At 42.3% G+C, this 22,410-nt stretch overlaps 1 protein-coding gene across 1 annotated transcript in view; it reads right to left on the bottom strand.

Annotated features, from left to right (window-relative positions):
• usp11 (ubiquitin specific peptidase 11) overlaps window positions 1-22,410 on the bottom strand; it is a 94,900-nt gene that overhangs the window by 30,292 nt on the left and 42,198 nt on the right. Inside the window, exons 6-13 of the mRNA XM_084332582.1 lie at window positions 16,915-16,976; window positions 15,557-15,656; window positions 14,908-15,081; window positions 9,674-9,832; window positions 9,117-9,341; window positions 8,214-8,297; window positions 1,690-1,784; window positions 1,123-1,329 (exon numbers count right to left, since the gene is read on the bottom strand). Coding sequence (XP_084188708.1) covers window positions 1,123-1,329; window positions 1,690-1,784; window positions 8,214-8,297; window positions 9,117-9,341; window positions 9,674-9,832; window positions 14,908-15,081; window positions 15,557-15,656; window positions 16,915-16,976 — 1,106 coding nt within the window. The remainder of the gene's footprint in view (window positions 1-1,122; window positions 1,330-1,689; window positions 1,785-8,213; window positions 8,298-9,116; window positions 9,342-9,673; window positions 9,833-14,907; window positions 15,082-15,556; window positions 15,657-16,914; window positions 16,977-22,410) is intronic.

Below are 22,410 nucleotides of genomic sequence, written 5' to 3'. Positions count from 1 at the left end.
CGTGTGTGTGCAGGATACAGTATACAGAATCAGCTGCTGCATCGTTAATGAACTATAGATTTATATGGAATTCGTTAATCTATTCTTAGTCCATTTTACTATATCGCACAATTGGGTTATGCGGCAGGTGAGCCAGACGGCTTAGTGAAGTATACTGTACATACGATAGCGCGCGCGTGTAATGCTCAGATTGGTCAAATTGACTATAAATGCAAAACGTAATTGTCGTATTTATTATTAATTATTTAATTCCGATGATAGAAACAGTCCGTCTGTAGAATCGACTTGAAGCAATCACCAACTATTTATCCCAAATAAATGAAGCCTTATATCACCTGTGCATTGTATGTTACTATTGATTCAAGATTGTTCATTGTCATGTGCACAGTTAAACAGACAGTTTACTGTACAAATCTTACTTTGCTAGTCTGCCCTTCACACAAAATCACACAATACTTAACTAAATAAAGAATAATTTAAGTGCAACTTACTATTACATTTGCACTCTGGTTGGATGTTTTATTGTACTTGTGCTGTATGATGACAATACATTTTTATCTAATCGAATTGTGATCAGTCGCAAATCGGTTCTGCACTACCTAATACAAGGATCAACACAGCAGAGGTGCAATGCAGACTCTCTCACCTCCTTATAATGAGCTGGCAGGGCGTGTCTGTATGCAAATGAGGAAAGATGTGAACGCGCCCGGAGTTGTAAATGAGTGACGCCAGTTCATTCAGCGGAGCACAGCTGCAAACGTTTCCCCCCACTTATGAAGTCCGTTTCACGCGTTCAGGAATCCGGAGGAGGATTTCCGTACATCTGTTGGTACGACATTTTTACCAAGACACTTACCAAGGCACTTACAGTACGAACACGTTCGAGAATGAGGACCATAGTGTGTTCGAGCCAATGAGCAATACCCGCTGAATCACGTGACTGAGTTGCCCTCTACCTGCGCAAGCTGCTGCGCTAAAAAGGTACAACACTGAGTCTGACATGGATGAAAAACCTGCCTATACAGCTGTGATATGAAGCTAGAGTAGGAATGAATCAAGTCAATACAATGTCCTCACAACTAAAGTATAGTAAAATAAATGTAACATGTGTGTGTTCCTTACGCCAGTCTCTGTAGGAATATGGCATACAGAGCCTCTGTGTTACACAGGCTGCGAGGTACAGCCATCAGCAGAGGGTGTCCGAACAGGGAGGTCCCATAGGAACTGCTCCCAGAGCCATAGTCCCTGTAGTGAGAACGCTCCCGCAGGTAGAGAGCCAACACCACCTCCTCTCCATCCTCCTCCACACAACCTCTACTCAACTCATAACTAGAGAGAGAGACAGAGAGAGAGACAGAGAGATAGAGAGAGAGAGATAGTGTGAGGAGAGAGGGGGAGAGACCGAAAGAGAGAGGGAGGGGAGAGAGACCAAGTGAGACTGAGGGAAGGACAGAGAGACAAGGAACTACAGGAAGCAGGACTTTAAAAAAACGGTCACCTGGTCTATAGACTGTTTCAACTTGACAACATAAACATTCTAAATGAACACAAATTTACTTCCTTTTAGTGTTTGCTAATAGTATACAGTAACCAACTTGGCAACAGGAAATAAACCCGGGTCCAAGCTGTTCCCATAGCAACCTAATTCTACTGAAACACGCCAGGGAGCTGTTTTTTTATGATACGTACACAAAGATGTCATCTCTGTCCAGAATACAGCTGAGGGCCTCGTCAACGTGGTAGATCTTATAGAACCGATGGTTGAACACGTCTGCTACCACCATCTGGAACACACACGCATCACACACGCACACTCACACAGTTAAGAATCTAGAACTGACACAGGTGTGTTCTCTGTACAAGTAAAAGTAGAGATGCACCGATCTAACCTTTTCAGTCCCGATACCTGGGCTTTGTGTATCGGCCGATACAGAGTACTGATCCAATCCATTTGTTTTAAAGAACAGTATAGAGTTGGACCATAATTTTGGGGTCATTGGACTAAAACTATTGAGATATAATACATTTTCCAGGGGTCTCAAACTCAATTTACCTGGGGGCCGCTGGAGGTAGAGTCTGGGTGAGGCTGGGCCGCATCAAATATTCCACAAAAAAAGGGTTTAAGTATTCCAAAAAAAACTGATCCAATCTTCTCACAAACTCACTAAAACCTCACAAACACCAGCAACTGAGCATTCTCAGTGGTGTCAGTGGACTCATCCACAGCTATGGAAATGCACTGTGCATTTTCTTTATTCTATCACAAAGCTGTTTAATCAAATCATCAGCCAGTATTTCAGTTATTCTGGTTGCTGTGCTGGATATTATTCTGGATTTGCTTTTGTTTGCCTTCAAACATGGTCTCCATCACTTCAGTCATACATTATTTTATTATTTATGCATCAGAGAATGGCTTCTTGTGTTTAGCCAACACCCATGTCACTGAGTGAGGACTTGGTTGCTTTTTCTCATTGTGACATAGCTTTAACAATAATTCTGCTTGCAGCACTGAATTTTGAGGAAAGGCTGCATCAAAATAACTGTTTTGTTTCGTAGTGGCGTTTCGAATTACCACTCTTCACAAGAGCTACCGTTTCTTGGCATATTAGGCACATTGGTTTGGTGCTGGGAGGATGCACGCATATTTTTCAGTCCATTCACCTTTGAATTGCAGTGATTGTCACTGTCGACTTTTCTTTTACTGGCCATCTTTGAGCATGCCACATTTTTCTACTAACTGCCTGCTGGCGAAACTAGGCTACTAGCTACATTTATCTCACTGGGATAAAACTGTCAACTCTCGCTCTGACCCGTTGAAAGAGACAACACGCATTCCGTGAAGACGCGCCCTACTCTGCTCTGATTCGCAGACTGTGGGTGGGGGGGGGGGGGGACGCTGACGGGACACTGAATGTGATTGGACCAGAGTAGCCAGACAGACACAGACAGGCAGAGCACTGCTTGCAGAGGAGACAGCGGAGAATTTCGAGGATGCCTGCCATATGCACTGGATATATTTTCCTTCCACTTGGTATCACTCCGGAATCACGTTTCAACCAAGTCCCTAACGTAACGTTGGTGCGCTATGGTAGCCTACAAGTGATCAAATAAATAAAACATCCAACTCGCACAACGGCGTGGCAAAAAGTTGCGCGTGGGCCGCACTAACACTAAACTTTGATGTCAAGTAGGGGGCCACAAAATATCATCCAGCGGGCCGCAATTGGCCCACGGGCCGCAAGTTTGAGACCCCTGGTGTAGACCCTATGTAAAATATAAAGATGTCGCGACTGAGCCAATCTGAAAGAGCCAATCACAGCCTATATTAAGCCTGATTAAATTCCGATCCTTTATTGTAATATCTTTTTAATGACAAACATGAACTCATCCAGCGCCATCGCTTAATGAGCCAGGGGGCGCTAGAACGCCATCGCTTTAATCAATGGAGAGACTGCGAGATTTGCGAGTGCTTAAAATATATCTTATATTATAGCTATGGGTCTAATACACCCGTCGATTGTCAGTGAGTTGCTTCCAGTCAACATGCACAAAACAGATTCATCCGTACATTTCCGCTTTATACCGTTTTGAATACGAGTAGTTTGTGATTCTTAGTAATCCCAAATCCGATGCATCAAAAACAACCCCGCCCCCCTTTCATGCATTCATGATGAAACATAATACTATTTTATATATTTGATTTGGAAATAGTAGCGTGTCCGACTCCAGGCGAGAAACGGCAACGTTTTTAGTGAAAATCACATTTTACTGTACATCGTCGTTTTCTGGGATTAGACAGGATCATTCTAAAACTATATTCATATTCACCACTGTATAACACGCAAATATATTGAACGATAGATAGGTGATGTCAAATGGGCCATAGTATTGTATCCATAGCTATAATATAGAATATACGGTATATATATATAGCCCTGCAAACACCACCACTTATTCCTATCTTTTAGAGCGTTGGCGTGGCAAGAACAAAGATGCTCTAGGCTTCCGGCGCTGATTGAGTTAAGGGAGGTGTCAATCAACTCAGTACTAACTTCTACATTCATTGGTGGATGTTAGCCATGACCTCTATACAATGGGTTAAACCTTTAACTATACCACTTACATTAGACACCCGAGCAACCACCTAGAAACACCCTAGCAACCAACTATAACACCCTAGCAACCACCTAGAAACACCCTAGCAACCACCTAGAAACACCCTAGCAACCACCTATAACACCCTAGCAACCACCTAGAAACACCCTAGCAAGCACCTAGAAACACCCTAGCAACCACCTATAACACCCTAGCAACCACCTAGAAACACCCTAGCAACCACCTAGAAACACCCTAGCAACCACCTAGAAACACCCTAGCAAACACCTATAACACCCTAGCAACCACCTAGAAACACCCTAGCAACCACCTAGAAACACCCTAGCAACCACCTATAAAACCCTAGCAACCACCTAGAAACACCCTAGCAACCACCTAGAAACACCCTAGCAACCACCTAGAAACCACCTAGTAGTTTCTTTATTAGTTCAAGTTTCTTTATTAGTTGTCATACAGAAATACAGGATACTTTTGTATGAAATGCTTCTTTCTGTTTGCTAGTACACCTTAGTAACCACCTAGAAACACCCTAGCAACCACCTAGTACACCTTAGTAACCACCTAGCAACGACCAAGTACACCTCCTTAGTAGCCACCTAGAAACACCCTACAGTGTTTCCCCTATCATTGCCTTGGCTAATGGGACCCCCCGCTTTTAATTTTTTTTATTAAAGTTTGCTTTAATCACAGTAACGTTGGTGAGCTAGCTAAATTATACATAAATCGGTTTTCATATAAATCAATCTTCACTAAGACTTTAAAACGGTGGCGAGGCACGGTCTACGGAGACGCAGAAAAAAAGCTACCAAATCCATTCCGAGACAACTCCGAGACTGACTAGCGTCGCGCGTAACAAGTCTCAGTCTCTCTCTCTCCTTCAAGTAACGTTACACTATAAAAACGAACTGGATAGTTGATATAAGTTGATATATGAACTGGATAGCTCATATAAGCCATTCTCCCTTTTTCTGTGTGTGTGCGTGCCCGTCCCAACTCTGGTCTTTGGAAAGTTTGATAGTATTTACTGAGGATGGCCAGATAATGTTGATATTTAAACTTAAAAATAATTATACAGAGAGAAGCTTCAGCAAGTACAAAACGCTGCTGACCGACAAAAGAGAATCCCTCACTGAGGAAAAGACAAAGGCCTATCCATCATGTATCACAATTAGAGTTGTTCCGATACCGATACGAGTATCGGAAAAGCCGCCGATACTGGCTAAAATGCTGGTATCGGTATCGGCGAGTACCCTCTAATGCTGCGCTCCGATACCATATGACGTAATTTATCAACAACACTGGTCTGTTGAGTAAGCATTATAAAACAAACGTGTGCTTAATCGATTAAAGTGTCAATGCCATTTGTCATTTTAACAGCAGATACTTTCTTAAATGTCATCGTCCCGACAGAGCGGTGTTGACGGAGAGCTCATGGGTTCGCTTGGTGGCTGGTGTTATTACTATTAGCATTGAACAGCTAACCGAAAGCTAGCTTTAACATTACCTTGGCTAAAGTTGGGGCTATTCATATAATCCAGCAATAATGGCTGCAGACCTGCAAGCAAAGTACAGCAAGTTGGCAAAGGAGTATTCCAAGTTAAATCACAATGTCACCAGTAACGTTAGTCTTCTATGGTCTTCCCATATACCGGTAGCTCATGCTAGCTAACGGTAACGTTGTCATTGCACAATTGCACGTCGCGTACACAATTAATGACATGTTGCGGACAGCCATATCGGCGACAATGTTTAGCTTTTAGTGCCAAATGATAAGAGTCTGAGGCGGAGTCTCAAAAGAGAATGTTGAATATTTATTGTGCAAAAATCACAACAGATCCGACTGCTACTGAACGGAGCCTTGTAGACAGACTGAGTAGGGTATATCTGCAGAGCCAGTGGGTAGCGAGTGCAGCAACGTATAATGTCCGTGTGGATCATTGGAGTAGGGTATATCTGCAGTGCTGAAGCCCCATACTCATTGATTAATGATACTAATACAAATCTATACAATCACCTGTTGTTGAATAAATACCATTACTTTCTAGTTATGACTAAAAAACAGTATATATAAAACAGTATTTGTTAAAAAAAAAAAAAAATTATATTTATAAAAAATTTATATAATATCGTTTTTTTTTTTTTTATGTATGCACTGGTATCGGATAAATATCGGTATCGGCCGATACCCAAAGCTTAGGTATCGGAATCGGATCGGAAAGGAAAAAATGGTATCGGAACATCTCTAATCACAATGGTGATGTCAGCCAGAGGTGGGGAGAAGCATGAACCTTTAAAGGACATATCTTTGAAATAAATTACATTTAAAAAAAAAAAATCTTGATTTATTTTAAACAATTTATTATTTTGTATTATTTAACTATTTAATTATTATTTAGTTATTGCACTGCACTGGCAGTTGAACTGCATTGAACTGAACTTATTTGAAAAAAGAAACCTCATAACCTAACTGGCACTGAACATTGAACTACACTGGCACTGTTTGCAGATGTACTATTAAAGTTAGTTAAAAACATAATTTTGTATTGTTTTTTTTGTTAAATCCAAAGGAAGAAATATTAAATCAGAGAAATCCAAAAACAGGAAAAGATAAAAACAGATTTCATAGGGCCCTAGTTAAGGTGAGTTAATAAATTCACTCTGAAAATCTGCTCCGCTCTGATAAACTGACTCTTTGGTCAGAGCGTCCAGTGTGCACTCAGAATTTCTGAACAACTTGAGTGCGCTCGCTCGGACACTGGTTGTAAATACCGGTAGTTATGAGTGTTGTATGTGCCTCCCTCAGTGTTTCCCATTAATTACCTAGACTGATACATTGCCAATAGGGATGTATAAGTAGTATTGGCAGTGGGGGGCGGCTACGTGGCGTAGTGGGCAAGGCGCTCGCCACGAATGCGGAGACGCTGGGCTCGCCTGTTTGAGCCCAGCGCGCCACATTGCTTTCAGTTTAGCTGGTCGTTCATACCAATACACATTGGCCGTATTAGGGGGTGGGAAACTGATGGGTGGGGATCGGGCGTTGTGGACAGCGACTCCTACAGGTCGGTTGGTGCGCCTGCGCAGTAGAATCAGGAAGTGTCGGGGGCAGCGTGAGCCTCCCACGCGTTACTCCTCGCCACTGAGAGATCGAGCTGCGCAGGTGAAAAGATGCGACTGCTGTTACCTCAAGTACCGGAGGGGACTTGTGCTATGTATGACTTAGTCCACATTGCAGCCGGCTTGTGGGAGGCAAGAAACAGCGTTCGTGACAGGGGAGGGTTGAATTGGATGATACGAAATTGGGATGGGAGGAAAATATAGAAAATGGGAGAAAAAGTGGATAAAAAAAAAAAAGTAGTAATCCAGTATATTTTTATATTTTCTAGAAAATAAACCAGTTCAACACAGGTAACCACTTTTGCTTCATTTCTTTGATGGCTCAAATGTATGCTCTAGTATCTAGTTGATTTTGTATTTTGAGCACAAAGTTCATCATAGATCTGGCCTCTTTATTTTGCTCTCAAAGTGCACCAGATTGATGCATTTAACTTTAAAATGTACAAAAAAATAAACAATTACGGGAGAGCATGCCCCCGGACCCCCCTAGAGGGTCCGAGGTTCACCCACCACAGTCTCACAAAATCCTGTGGGAAACACTGTCCCTGTATTGTAAATTGTTCATATGCGTGTTGTCACTACTGTATGTAAAATAGTAAATAAGTACATTTATGTGTTGTAAATATTAATATAAAAAATGTATGTGCAATTGTTTCATTTCAGCTCAGTGTAGAGAAATGCACCGATACTAACAACCGCCGTACTGCGCACGTCTATGACGACACTGTTGACACCACGTATCCGTGACACGCGCGCCCTGCGACAACACTAGTAGTTTTGGGGGGCCTACAAACCCCCGCCCCCCTGAAAAAAATCCTAGGGGAAACACTGCCCTAGCAACCACCTATAACAACCATTTGTCATAGACTCGCGAGAGACGCTCTCCCGTTGGCCGGCGGTGCACAGGCATCACCCACACTTTCACAATTTCCCCCACGGAATTGTCTAATCTAATAAATATATTTGATATTTGGGGTGCTGACCTGGCCGGCTGGTACGCTGGTCATCACAGAGAGGGCAGAGCAGAGGTCAGATACCTTGCCTGCTTTAGGGACCACCAAACGATGCTGGTGGAGACAGGACACACATCAATACATGCATTCAAATGTTGTGTATGAATTACTATTTATATACATGTCAATGCCCACATACATTAAATATATTCACATTGATGTTAATACACACATTAACCATCTTCATAAAGATATTGTTACGTCCCCCAGATCTACGACTGTGTGTGAGTTTGCGTTTGATTTGTGTCTGGTCACCTTTAGTCATTAACCAGGATTTTAGCACTGTCAGAGGTCTCCTGCCTGAGGGATCCCAGCTGTGCTCTGGCTTGTAAGAGGTTACATGTCCATTATGTAGCTATGGGTATGTGTTGGACAGTTCCCAGTATAGTTTAGGGTTATCTGAGGGACAGTTCCCAGTATAGTTTAGGGTTATCTGAGGGACAGTTCCCAGTATAGTTTCGGGTTAGGGTTATCTGAGACACAGTTCCCAGTATAGTTTAGGGTTAGGGTTATCTGAGGGACAGTTCCCAGTATAGTTTAGGGTTAGGGTTATCTGTGGGACAGTTGCCAGTATAGTTTCGGGTTAGGGTTATCTGAGACACAGTTCCCAGTATAGTTTCAGGTTAGGGTTATCTGAGGGACAGTTCCCAGTATAGGTTAGGGTTATGGTTATCTGAGACACAGTTCCCAGTATAGGTTAGGGCTATATGTGGGACAGTTCCCAGTATAGTTTAGGGCTATCTGTGGGACAGTTACCTGTACAGGCTAAGGTTAGAGTTATGGTTAGGGTTACCTGTACAGGTTAGGGTTATGGTTGGAGTTATGGTTAGGGTTACCTGTACAGGTCAGGGTTATGGTTGGAGTTATGGTTACCTGTACAGGCTTGGCGTTTGGGTCCAGAGAGGCAAAGAAAACCTCCATGACTCTGTCCTTACTGACGGGGAGCGGGACACTCAGGTAACAGAAGGGGTCGAAGGTCACAGAGACCTTGTGGCACTCTGGGCAGACCAGCGTGGACTTAAAGAGGCCGTGGAATGTGTCGACGATCACCGAGTCGTTACGGCGACGATGGTTCCGCCACGCCTCCTCCGCCACTTCCTGTGAGGCAAGAATGGAGAGAGGGCACCAGGTGAGAGGAAACACAACGCCAGAGAAACACAACTATCTGGTGTTGGACATCTAGCAGATCAACAGAGAAACAACTATCTGGTGTTGGACGTCTAGCAGCTCAACAGAGAAACAACTATCTGGTGTTGGACGTCTAGCTGCTCAACAGTTATTTGCCTACCGCTTGTACAAACTGCAGTTAATTTTCTCAACATTCAGAGAGAACTGTTTTAATTTTGTGATATCAAAGATGGCTACAGTAAAGTGGCTTTCAGAGAGGGGAGCAGGTTCTCTAAGGGTTAAAGACAGATAATCCCACAGACCTGGTCGGGACGTCCGTCCGCATCCCGTAGTTCTATGTACTCTTTGTTCTTGACTCTGTTGAGGTCTTCATGCAGTCCGTCCAGCAGGAAAGAGAGCAGCTCCTGGCTGTCATGCTGCTGGTAACCCAGGAACTGAGAGGCAAAGTGTCCCACCTTGGTCTGACCATACCCCACACAAACACACACACACACACACAGACACATAGACACACAATGTGATGTCACACTCCATTGACCGATATCTATTCCCTGGCCCCTAACTCCAGCCTTAAAAGGAACACACTAACATTATGGGAAATGTGCTTGCTGTCTTCTCCAGGGTCAGACAAGAAGATAGGTACCAATTCCCTCTCTGTGCGTTCAGTAGAAAGCTATCCGGCTGCAAACTATCCTAGTTTAGCACAAATGAATGAAAGCTAGGGATGGGTACCTTTCACATTTGAACCGATACCGGTACCGGTACCTGTGAATCGATACCGGTACCCAACGGTACCTTTTTTCTGTACTTTAGTCTCAAGAAATTTTATTTGCCTACCTCAGTCGTAAAAAAAAATAATCCAAACTTCAAATAACTACAATTTCGACAGTTTTCGGCTTGTCATTGCTCCGACTGCTTTGTTGTTGACTCAAGTCAAATCCTAGGTAAGCATATATTGTGCGTGTGAACGTTGACATGAAAAAAAAAATAAAAAAAAAATAATTCGGTTTCTCACTTGATTCGATACTCGGTAGTACCGACGTGTTTCGGTTCGGTGCCTCAAAAGTACCGAATTCGGTACCCATCCCTAATGAAAGCCGATATGGATCACCTCTAACTCTGGGAGAGGTGTTTTTGGCCAACAGCTAGACTAGCTGGACCAGAATCAGGAGATTCTCTTCTTACTGCCTACATTTAAAGTGTCTCTCTATGTCACCTGCAGCCTGTTTGGCAGAGCGAGGAAGTTCGGCTTAGAATTTACAAAAATCTTGAAACATCTAGTCTTCCGCATGCAGACTAGTAAATCCACTGCTTTTATAAATCTCTCACTGAGCTTTTAGCCTAGAGCCAATGGAAATACTAGAAATGGTCACATGGGCTGCTCGCGCATAACAGAGGATAGAGGGGGTAGCTTGTCCCTGGTTTTATAATGAAATGGCAAAAAGACATGAAAAGAGGTATAATGTTCAACAAGCACTGGGACTTTGTGGATGTTGAGGATGATCCAGATAATATGAATGAAAAGGACTGAGCCAGAATGTTGGGACAGTTATGATGACAATCATAGTGAAGGATTTTATGCATTTATTTTGAAACTATTGTTTGAAGTAGCTTACTCTTGTATCAATTGATTTGGTCCAAATATTAACACTTTGACGGTCAAACACGTAATATCTTGTTTCACCGCCAACGTGTGAGCGCCAAAAAACGTAATATCTTGTTTTTAGATCCTTTGATCTTTTCCATTTGATCCCTGTTCTATATGGTCAGCCAGAGCCCTCTAGGTGTCCCTGATTCGTTTGCCTACGTTGGAATTGCAATGACGATTGAATCTCACCAGGTGGCAGTATGGCCTACCTTTTGAACTCTGATAGTCGAGTTCAGACAGTTTCTGTCCTGATCCCTATCTGTCCTGACTCACTCTGAGGGGGTGGAGCTCTTACAGCGCAATCGCTAGATCTTCTCGCCTCAAAACCTATAGTTTCCCGTATACACGAGTAATCACAATCGCCAATGGGATCATTGGAATTATTCTTTTTGGAGTACCTTCTGGCTAAGGTAAGGTATATTCTATGTCTATTTTACCGAACCTGAAACATGTTTCTGAAACGATCACAGTGTTGTATTTTACCGGACCTAAACCAAGCTTTTTGTAACAATCGCATTTTTGGGGTAAGACTAAAAAACAATAATTCCCCGGTAAACTATGGAGTTATTCAACAAGACACAAGGTTCTTTCACTGGGTGTTTTTCTTTTATGTCAAATATTGTATGCTCACTAGGGATGGGAATCGCGAACCGATTCCCGTTGGGAGCCGGTTCCTAATTGTCCAATTCCTGGAATCGCATGCCTCCGTGACTATCGATTCCTCTTATCGTTGCCATGTTTTTCCAACAGTTGCGCATTTTAAAACAATAACGTTAGCGCCACGCATGCAGCCATAGCAGATTATTTGATTCCTTGACTAGGAAAACCTAAATGAAAAACAAATGCTTTCACTGTATAAATATTCGCATATGCTCCCGCTGTTTCTATGTGCAGTGAAAACTCCCAATTCTTTGCATCCTAGTCATTCATTTACGTGGTAAACTAACATTAGCGACTAACGCTAGCTAATTGTTCAGACAGAGACAGAACACAGCTGAGCTGAGCTAGGAAGGGTGGGGGCCATCTCTCTCTCCCTCCCTCTCTCTACTGGTTCAATTACAAAAGGGTTTGCACAAGGAGCCCTTTCTGTGTGTGTGTGTGTGTGTGTGTGTGTGTGTGTGTGTGTGTGTGTGTGTGTGTGTGTGTGTGTGTGTGTGTGTGTGTGTCTGTGTGTGTGCGCACACGCTGGTCTTCTGAAAGACCAGATGACATCAGAGGAGTTTGATTTACTGTATTAGTTACTTAGTTATGTTGTGTCAGTTATGTTTTTACTTTTAACCTTTATTCATACAGGTAGGTTATTGATAACGAATTCTCTTTTGCAATAATGACCTGCAACTACAGTTCAATAGATACAATTTGTTTAACACTTTGAGTGCCAGCGACGCGTTTTGTCGTTAGTTCATGCCGCCAGTTGAGTGCCGGCAACGCTATATAGCGTTTGTTTGTCGTATTTTTTTTTATTAGCGATTTGAATTCATATCAATCGAGCCTCACGCTAGTGTTGCAGACACTCTCTGAGCTCAATTGGGAAAATACCGCCCCCTATCGTCTCCCTGTGTAACTGCACCCCAAACTTTAGACTGATGGGGGGGGGGGGGGGGGGGGGTCCAGCCTCCTCATGTTACTTTTCCGTCAAGCCAACTGAAGAGATCAAAGTCTGCGCCCACCATCAGAACAGCGTGGATTATGTATTTCCAGCACCCAACGCTGAATCAATAAACGCGATCGATATTTGGAATGGCGATCAGGAATTGGAATAATCTTTTTGGATAACATCTGATCTGAGGTAAGGAATCTATTTTACCAGTCTTGGGGTAATCAGAGCTTTTTTCACAAATATATCAACGTGTCCCATATGTGTGTGTGTGTGTGTGTGTGTGTGCTCGCTGATCAGGAAATGAGAATATACTTTTCAGATCGCTTCGATAGCGTGCATAAGTACACATATACTAATAATCTAGCATTTATTTGAAAACTATTCATAAATAGGCCGAAAAATTACAACGTTTGTGTATGCCAGAATATTCCAGTAAATGCCGTTTATCACAGAATCTATATATTTTCCTGAAAAACGAGGGCTTTTCAAAATGCTATAAAACGGAAATGAACCGATTAAAAAACAATCCGTTTCGACAATGTTGACTGCAAACAAGTCATTGATAAGCGACGGGCAGATTAGACACATTTAAGACAGAGATTATGCGTTCACAACGCTATCATTGAAGTGGGTGGCGGCATTCAACCATGTTTTATCATGTTCACCAGTGGTAATCAAAGTGTTAAGAAAATCTCAAATAAATGTAAGTGTATAGTTAAATGTCTTTTTAGTTTTTGTATTTTCTGACATGGGGGCTTAGTTCTGTTGCATTTCCAATTTATTTATTTAAATTAAAAATCTATCAATCTAATCTAAAATCTTATCAATTCCCATCCCTAATGCTCACACAAAGGCAATGTATGATGGTGACTTCACACTGCACCAGAAATAAAGGGTAGGTTCCCCTGAATCATAAAAGGTATAACACTTGATACTGACTCAAAGAATAAGCTCAGAATTGGCAAATATATAACACTATGTCCAGGCAAACCTTTGTCTATGTAGGCTTTAGAAAGTTTAGAGGGTAACCCCTCAGTACTACATACATAATGTTGTGTTCCTTTAACCCTCAGTACTACATACAAAATATTGTGTTCCTTTCACCCTCAGTACTACGTACATAATGTTGTGTTCCTTTAACCCTCAGTACTACGTACATAATGTTGTGTTCCTTTCCTTTAACCCGCAGTACTACATATATAATGTTGTGTTCCTTTAACCCTCAGTACTACATACATAATGTTGTGTTCCTTTAACCCTCAGTACTACATACATAATGTTGTGTTCCTTTAACCCTCAGTATTATATACATATCAGGAATGCACAATTACCACTGTATCACTGCCGATACCGACATTTGGTATCGGCCATGGCTTTTACTGAACAGTACAGACTTAGACCATCAGTTTAACTGAAGAGTATAGAATTAGACAATCAGTTCTACCGAACAGTAGACTTAGAACATAAGTTTGAGGTCATTGGACAAAGAATATTGATATATATTATACATTCTTATATTATAGATCCAACATGATTCAAACATGCAGTGAATTTGCTTTGATTTATGACATTACACATTCAGGGCTCCATCTCTGGCTTGATATGTACAGAGCTGTGGGCTCATTCCACTCTGTAGTAAAGCACATTCTACTGTATATCAAAGTGTATATAAACACACACACACACACATAGGGCGGCTGGGTGGCAGCGGACATTGCGCTCGTCACCAACGCAAGAGACACCGGGTTCGACTCCGGCTGTCGGCGTTGCCTCCGGCTTGGGCCAGCCGTCATACTAACTCAATTGGCAGTTAGAGGGTGGAAGTCGATGGGTGGTAATCTGGACGTTGTGGACAGCGACTCCTACAGGTCGGTTGGGGACGCCTGCACAGCAGAGACAGGAAATGGCGGGGGTAGTGTGAGCCTCCCACACGTTACACCTCGCCAATGAGAGTCCGCGCTGGCAGGTGAAAAGATGCGACAGGGGGCGGCCGGGTGGCGCAGCGGTCTAAGCGTCTGCCCACCACCACAGAGACAGTGGGATCGAATCCAGCTGTGGTGCTTCCGGGTTGGCCGACCGTCCATACTAACACAATTGGCAGTGTTAGAGGGTGGGAAAACCCGGCGAGGGTGGGTCCTGGTCGTTGTAAAACAGCGACTCCTACAGATCGGTCATATGCGAGCAACGTTCAAGACAGGGGAGGGAAGAATTGGCACAATGGAATTGGGATGGGAGAAAAATTGACACACACACACACACGATTCCCTCCATATAACACACAGGCCTACCTTGAAGATGCGCGGCACCACAGAATAGTGTCTTCCAGACCACATCTGTTTAATAACATCAGCGTACGTCTCTGCTATCTCTCCCTTCATACCCAGAGGGTTGGTGAAGTTCAACTCCTCCAGGTACGAGTTACGCAGGAAATACTCTGTCAGGGGAGGGGTGTTACTGAGACACTGGAGAGAGAGAAAGAGATCGATAATTGGATAGATGGATAGATGGATGGATAGATGGATAGATGGATAGATGGAGGGAGATGAGGGGGAGAGAGATGAGGAGGGGGGGGATAGAGAGATGAGGGGGAGAGATGAGGGGGGGGGGAGAGATGTGGGGGAGGGAGAAACAGAGGGAGAGAATCAGAGAGAGAAATTATGGTAATGTGGGGGAAAGACAATCCCAAAGCATCCTGAGCTGTTTAGACATTTACCAGATGAAATAGAACGATACAGTGATACTATGATGACATAATAATACAGAAATACAGTGATACTATGACGACATGATACAGAAATACAGTGATAACATGGTTACATAATGATACAGAAATACAGCGATAATATGGTGACATAATGATACAGAAATACAGTGATAATATGATAACATTTTGAATAGAGTGTGTGTTACTGTGTGTTACTGCGTGTACACACAAACCTGTAGAGCTGAGTTCATGAAGCAGGTATTCCCCAGGTTGGTCAGACCACAGACACCAGGCTGGCCACGGTATGAGTCCTGCTCCTCCGCCGAGTTCCTCCTATAGGACGAGGAGACAGTTGCCATGGCAACAGTTACACCCATCACTATGGCTGGAGCGATACGACCAAATGATCGCATCACAATATCACTCCTTACTTTTGACGGTATTTGGAGTAACGGTATTTGGCGAACAAAGTACTTTTTCCTCAATAAATATTATAATTAATTACAAGATAATTTTCTCCCCAACCAAAAATATTCGATAAGAACAGTATTCAATAAGCAGAACTGGAAATCCCTACTGGAAAACCGTATCTGTGTGACCATTTTTCACTGTACTCCTGTACTGTATTACATTTCTTTGTGTGTTCCTAGATTTTTTCATTTAGGAGCAAAGTGGGATTGTTAAGTAAAAATATATGGGTACATTCTCCGTTTCAGAACTGAGAACACTACTATAGAATGGAGCTTATTTGGGTCTAAAAAATAAAACAAACACTTTAGCTATGAAGGGGAAGATGAGCACAGAGAGAGTGGATGGATGTGGATGAATGTCATTGGCAATTGGCAATGTTTTCCCACATATAGATTTTCCCTCAGAGGAAAACAAGCTGTTGACAAAGAAATGATAGAACAGACACATGAAGAAATTATAGAACAGACACATGACAAAGAAATTATATAACAGACACATGAAGAAATTATATTTATATAATTTCTTCATGTGTCTGTTATATAATTTCTAAAGAAATTATAACAGTTATAACAGACACATGAAGAAATTATATAACAGACACATGAAGAAATTATAGAACAGACACAAGAGGAAATTATAGAACAGACACATGAAGAAAAAATGACAGAACAGACACATGAAGAAGAAATGATAGAAGAGGCACACGAAGAAGAAATGATAGAACAGGCACACGAAGAAATTATAGAACAGACACAAGAGGCAATGATAGAACAGACACATGAAGAAATGATAGAACAGACACATGAAGAAATGATAGAACAGACACATGAAGAAAGGATAGAACAGACACATGAAGAAGAAATGATAGAACAGATACATGAAGAAATTATAGAACAGGGGCAATGACTATAGTCTCAGAGGGGGGAAATAAATAAAGGAAAGAGAGAGACAGACAGAGACAAACAGACTGAGAGAGACACAGACAGACAGAGAGAGAGACAGACAGACAGAGAGAGACAGACAGACAAAGAGAGAGAAAAACAGACATACAGAGACAGATAGACAGAGCGGGAGAGACAGACAGAGAGACAGACAGAGAGAGAGCGAGTTAAGTTCTTACATGATCTGAGGTCTGGAACTGGGCCAGGTGCCGTCAGCGTTCCTCATCTCCATGATCAATGTCTGACACACAAACACACAAACATACATTACAATTCATATCAGATGTCAGTTTAAGCTGCACACCGGAGCATCTTTTAATCCAGCCGTTTGCTGTTCTCTGATATTTTTGGACATTTCGTTGATGCGTCGCTCGACACTTCAAGCTGACATGGGGATATCTTTTATCCTTGATTTGATTGTCTCTTTGTTTGGCAAGCCTTCAAACAAAACATCTGAGCTACAGAGAAAAGCCTCCTTGATATACTCTACTTAAAAAAAAGAACCTGTGGGAGGATTAACAAGATAAATGCGACAACAGTGCAAAATATTTCACTATAATATTTCAAAGCAAAAAATTAATAAATAAATTATATATATATATATATATTTTTTTTAATGCTGCCCCCTGTGCCAATGGCCGGCTCAGTGGCCTCGTGGGTAGTGTCCGCCCTGAGTTCGGGAGGCTGGGAGTTCAAGCCCCGGCAGAGTCATACCAAAGACTATTTAAAAATGGTACCCATAGCCTCCCTGCTTGACACTCAGCATCAAGGGTTGGTTTGTGGGGAAGTCCTTGCGACATATTAGCATCATGTCCCAAGGGGTGTACTCCTGCCCCATGTGCCGTTACGGCTCGATAACCATTGGTTCTCAAAGGCAACTTCTTCTTCTCTTCTGTGCCAATGAAAATGCCCCCGCGTGCCTATGCAGGCACGCGTGCCTAGGGTTGCCTACCCCTGGTTTAGAGGAAGGCATCAGGAAGGAAGAGCCTGTGATCCAACTGGATCTAGAAACAGTTTCACTGTTGTGTCAAAATTACTTGATCAACCCCAGGGTGATTTAAAAAATATATTATGTAACGGTTATGACGTCACCTAAAACTTCGATGCCCCGAGGGAGATTCGAACCCGGGTCTCTCACGCCGCGGGCAACAACACAGACCGCTATACCAAGAGGTGAATTCACTTCTTTGTACTGTGTCTATGCATCTTTTGAGGATGTGAGTGAGTTTAACCCATAGCACCGCTACTCACCCCAGCCCTTCGTGACTGTGCTTCACGATACCATCCTGGCACCGCTACTCACCCCAGCCCTTCACGATACCATCCGTTAAATTTTTATTTTTTTTAAACGTATCAGGGTTTATGAGGGCCGACGTTCCACTCTATTGGTTAAAGTTGCTTACTCGTGAGTAGTACGTTCATTGATAAAGAAAAATTATGTGCGGGGCCGCTCCAGTGTAAAACAAAGATATCCAAATGGTTTATTTCTCTTCCACAGCGAAGTCTTTCTTTACAGACGTGATCCTAAAGCTATTTTCCTAAATATTCACGTCACTACTACAAGGTAAGAAAACTGTATTTTCCCAGTCTCCAAAATCACAGCAGACTCGACACATGACAAAATTCCTCCACACCTGAAAGCCGTACATCAACTTGCCGGCTCTTTCCACAGCAAAACGGTAGGCAAGGCACCCGGGTCTAGAAATGCAGGCTTAAATCTATGTTGTTTAGTCTATCTGTTCAGTACTGCTCAGCACTGTTTCAAGATGCACACTGACCTCTTCTTCTTCTTTTGAATTTCCGGCAGTGTAGACGCAACATGGTGTATTACTGCCCTCCTCAGTTATTATACTACGCTAGTACTATGGTCTCCATAGTATGGTCTCTGGTAAATCAACTTTTGATTGTTTACTCTCTTCTTCTTCTCATCTTCAAAACACATTACTATCGTCTCTGTCTCCTTCTTCTCTGCTCCTCTTGTCCGTCTCCTTCTCTGCTCCTCTTGTCTCCTTCTTCTCTGCTCCTCTTGTCTGTCTCCTTCTTCTCTGCTCCTCTTGTCATCCTTTCCGCACTCTTAACTTTCCCATTACGTCTTCTCCCTGGGTTCGCCCGTAGGTTCGCCCGTGGGTTCGCTCCTCCTCCTGTCTGTCTCACTGACCTCTTCTTCTTCTTTAGAATTCCCGGCAGTGTAGACGCATCGTGGCGTATTACTGCCCTCCGCAATTCTTTTGATGAGCTCTTCTTCTTCTTCTTCTTTCTTCTTTTGAATTTCCCGCAGGCGTATTACTGCCCTCCTCAGTTCTTATACTACGCTAGTGGTGTGCCATAGTTAGGCCTCTGGTAAACCAACTTTTGATTGTTTACCCTCTTCTTCTCATCTTCAAAACACACTATCTCCTTCTTCTCTGCTCCTCTTGCCTGTCCAATACTAATAAATACAATAACGCTATATCCTCTGGTACAACTCTGAAGCATGCAGAAATGTCAGCACTGCCTCTGTGATCAGCTGGTGGTTATCATTATCCATGCCAAAGAAAGATTTAAGAGAGAAGGAAGAGACTCCCAACTCTACCAGACTTTTATAAAAGATTTCCCTCTCTTTCCTATACCTTTCACATTTTAGGAAGACATGCCCGACAGTTTCAGTCTCTCCACATTCACACCCCCCATCTGGATGTTTTCCCACAATGCACAAAGGTACTGTTCAACCCACAGTGTCCCAGCCTCAATCTACACATCTTCACCCTATCACTCCTCGACCCATATCCATCCACCTTGATTTTGACCCGAGGCTGCAGAGAGAAATAGTGCCTTCCCTTGGTCCCCCTTTCCCACTCAGCCTCAACTCCTTTCTTTATCTTCTCTCTGAGTTCTACTCTTCCCATTGAAATGCCTATCTCTTCCTCCCTTCCCAGGCTCTGTTTGGCAAGGGAGTCAGCCATCTTCTTCTTCTTCTTCTTCTTTCTTCTTTTGAATTTCCCGCAGGCGTATTGCTGCCCTCCTCAGTTCTTATACTACGCTAGTGGTGTGCCATAGTTAGGCCTCTGGTAAACCAACTTTTGATTGTTTACCCTCTTCTTCTCATCTTCAACACACACTATCTCCTTCTTCTCTGCTCCTCTTGCCTGTCCAATACTAAGAATTGTTGAATATATATAGATACATAAATGTTCTAGAATGTTTGGTATGACATCATACTGTGACATCACAAATGTTCTAGAAGTTTTTTTTTTTTTTTTTACTTTTTCTCCCCATTTTTCTATTTTTTCTCCCGTCCCCAATTTCGTATTGTCCAAGTATCCCCTGTCTCGAACGTTGTTAGGCCATGCCTCCCACAAGCCGGCTGCAATGTGGACGAAGCCTTGCATCACGTGTCCCCTCCGGTACTCGAGGAGGCAGCCGTCGCATCTTTTCACCTGCACAGCGCGATCTCTCAGCGGCGAGAGTCTGCGTGGGAGGGACACGCCGCCCTCGTCGCTTCCTGATTCTACTGCGCAGGCGCACCAAACGACCTGTAGGAGTCGCTGTCCACAACGTCCGATCCCCACCCACCAGCTTCCCACCCCCTAATACTGCCAATTGTATTAGTATGAACGACCAGCCAAGCTGGTAGCAAAGCCGAGAGCTGGGCTCGAACCCAGCATCTCCTGCGTTGGTGGCGAGCGCCTTGCCCACTGCGCCACCTAGCCGCCCATGTTCTAGAATGTTTGATTATGACATCATACTGTGACATCACAAATGTTTTAGTACAGGGGTTCTCAACCTTTCGGCTGCCAAGCACCCGTGTTCAATAAAATATTCCAGGGCACCCCTACATACGATAAAGACTTTTCCGGTCCTGTCTTTTTTGCTACAATGATGACAAAAGTGCTTGCTTTCAAAATAATGTTTATTTAAGAAACCGGGAAACACATTTGTGTGTATATGCCTATATAATGCATTATTAACAGGTGTTTCAGGTCTAAATGGCTTAGTACTGTTGACATTACACTGCTTGTAGTAGTAAATCAAATAGCATATTTCTTTAAATAAAATTACAGAAAATTATCACTAAAGTGCTATCTGTTGCAGCTACACACTTTTCCATAAAAATAGCGTATTTGGATAAGTGTGACCATTTCTCAAAAACAGAAAATCATGTATTTTTTTTTAATACAGAAAAGGATCACTAAAGTGCTATCTGTTGCAGCTGCACTGTTCTCCATAAAAATAGCATATTTGGATAAGTTTGACCATTTCTCAAAAACAGAAAATCATGTATTTTTTTTTAAATACAGAAAAGGATCACCAAGTTACCATTTCTCAAAAAATATAAATAAATACAGAAAATAAGCACTCGTTCCCTCAGTGGACATTTCTAGCTCAATGCGAGGTCTGCTGCTGCTGGCTAATAATACGGTCAATACGTGGGGAGATCTTTGACAAGGCAACACGCAAGGCTCAACTTGGCCCTATATTGTTTTCAGAGCTGTCATGGATGAAAAGCCAGCTTCACACAGATATGTGGTGCTGAATGGTATCAACACCTTAACTGCTGCATCATGAGATACTTGGTACTCAGCACCACACTCTGAAACGAGCTCTCCAGGTGGTATCAGATGAGATTTTAAATGAGTTCTTCCAAGAGTTTGGATGGAGATGTGTCAGGAAGCTTTGTCTCAATGTTGTCTGTAATGTTTTTTTTTATCCAGGGTAACTTGGTGATCCTTTTCTGTGTTTTATTAAATAATGATTTTCAGATTTTGAGAAATGGTCATACACATGATGAGGCCCTATGCTTTATGACATAATTTTCTCCTGAAATAGACTTCAGAAACCAGAAATATCTGCGTATAGTTGACATTTTAAACTGCCATCACAAGCACCCGTTTGTCTGCTCTAATAAAAATGTCTTCTCTACTAAATGAGATGTCTTCTCTACTAAATGAGATGTCTTCTACTAAATGAGATGCCATCTCTACAAAGTAAGATGTCTTTTCTACTAAATGAGATGTCTTCTCTACTAAATGAGATGTCTTTTCTACTAAATGAGATGTCTTCTTTACTAAATGAGATGCCATCTCTACTAAGTAGGGCTGACCTTCAAATTTTTTTTGGAATTTGAAGCTTCAGGGCAGAGATTCGATATAAAATACATTTAACTTAAATTAAAATAAATTTAAAATAATAACTTAGCTCACCTTTTCACGGCTTAACGGTAGGCGAGGCATCTTGTTTGAGAAATGCAGGCTTCAATCTATGTTATTTAACAGTTGATCTGTTCAGTCTCGTTCCAAAATGCGCAATGAGATCTTCTGAGAGAATTGTATTATGACATACCATCGCAACATGACATCATACTGTGACATCACGGAACATGTTTGAGGTCCATTTGAATAATATAAATAATATGTATGGTAAGGCTGTCCCCGAAGCCTGTTTTTGGGATTCGAACTTCGTCAGGGTTTTTCAAATGGGTCGTTTTCTAATAAAAATAAAATACAAATTAAAAATATTTTTTTTAATATATATATATTTTTTATATCCTCAAACTAAATCCTCAATTTGAATAAAGTGATTAATCTGATTAAATGTCTTTTTTTCTTTTATTAAATCAACTTTCAGGCCCCAGACCCAGCCCAGGGAGAAGCCCCAGCCCAACTAAATCAATTACCGTAATTCCTCTAATAGTAACC

Source organism: Notolepis coatsorum (genome assembly GCF_963971535.1).
Source record: "Notolepis coatsorum genome assembly, chromosome: 17".
Classification (NCBI taxonomy): Eukaryota; Metazoa; Chordata; class Actinopteri; order Aulopiformes; family Paralepididae; genus Notolepis; species Notolepis coatsorum.
Note: the sequence above shows the minus strand (reverse complement) of the source record. Positions and strands in the feature narration are given on the sequence as shown.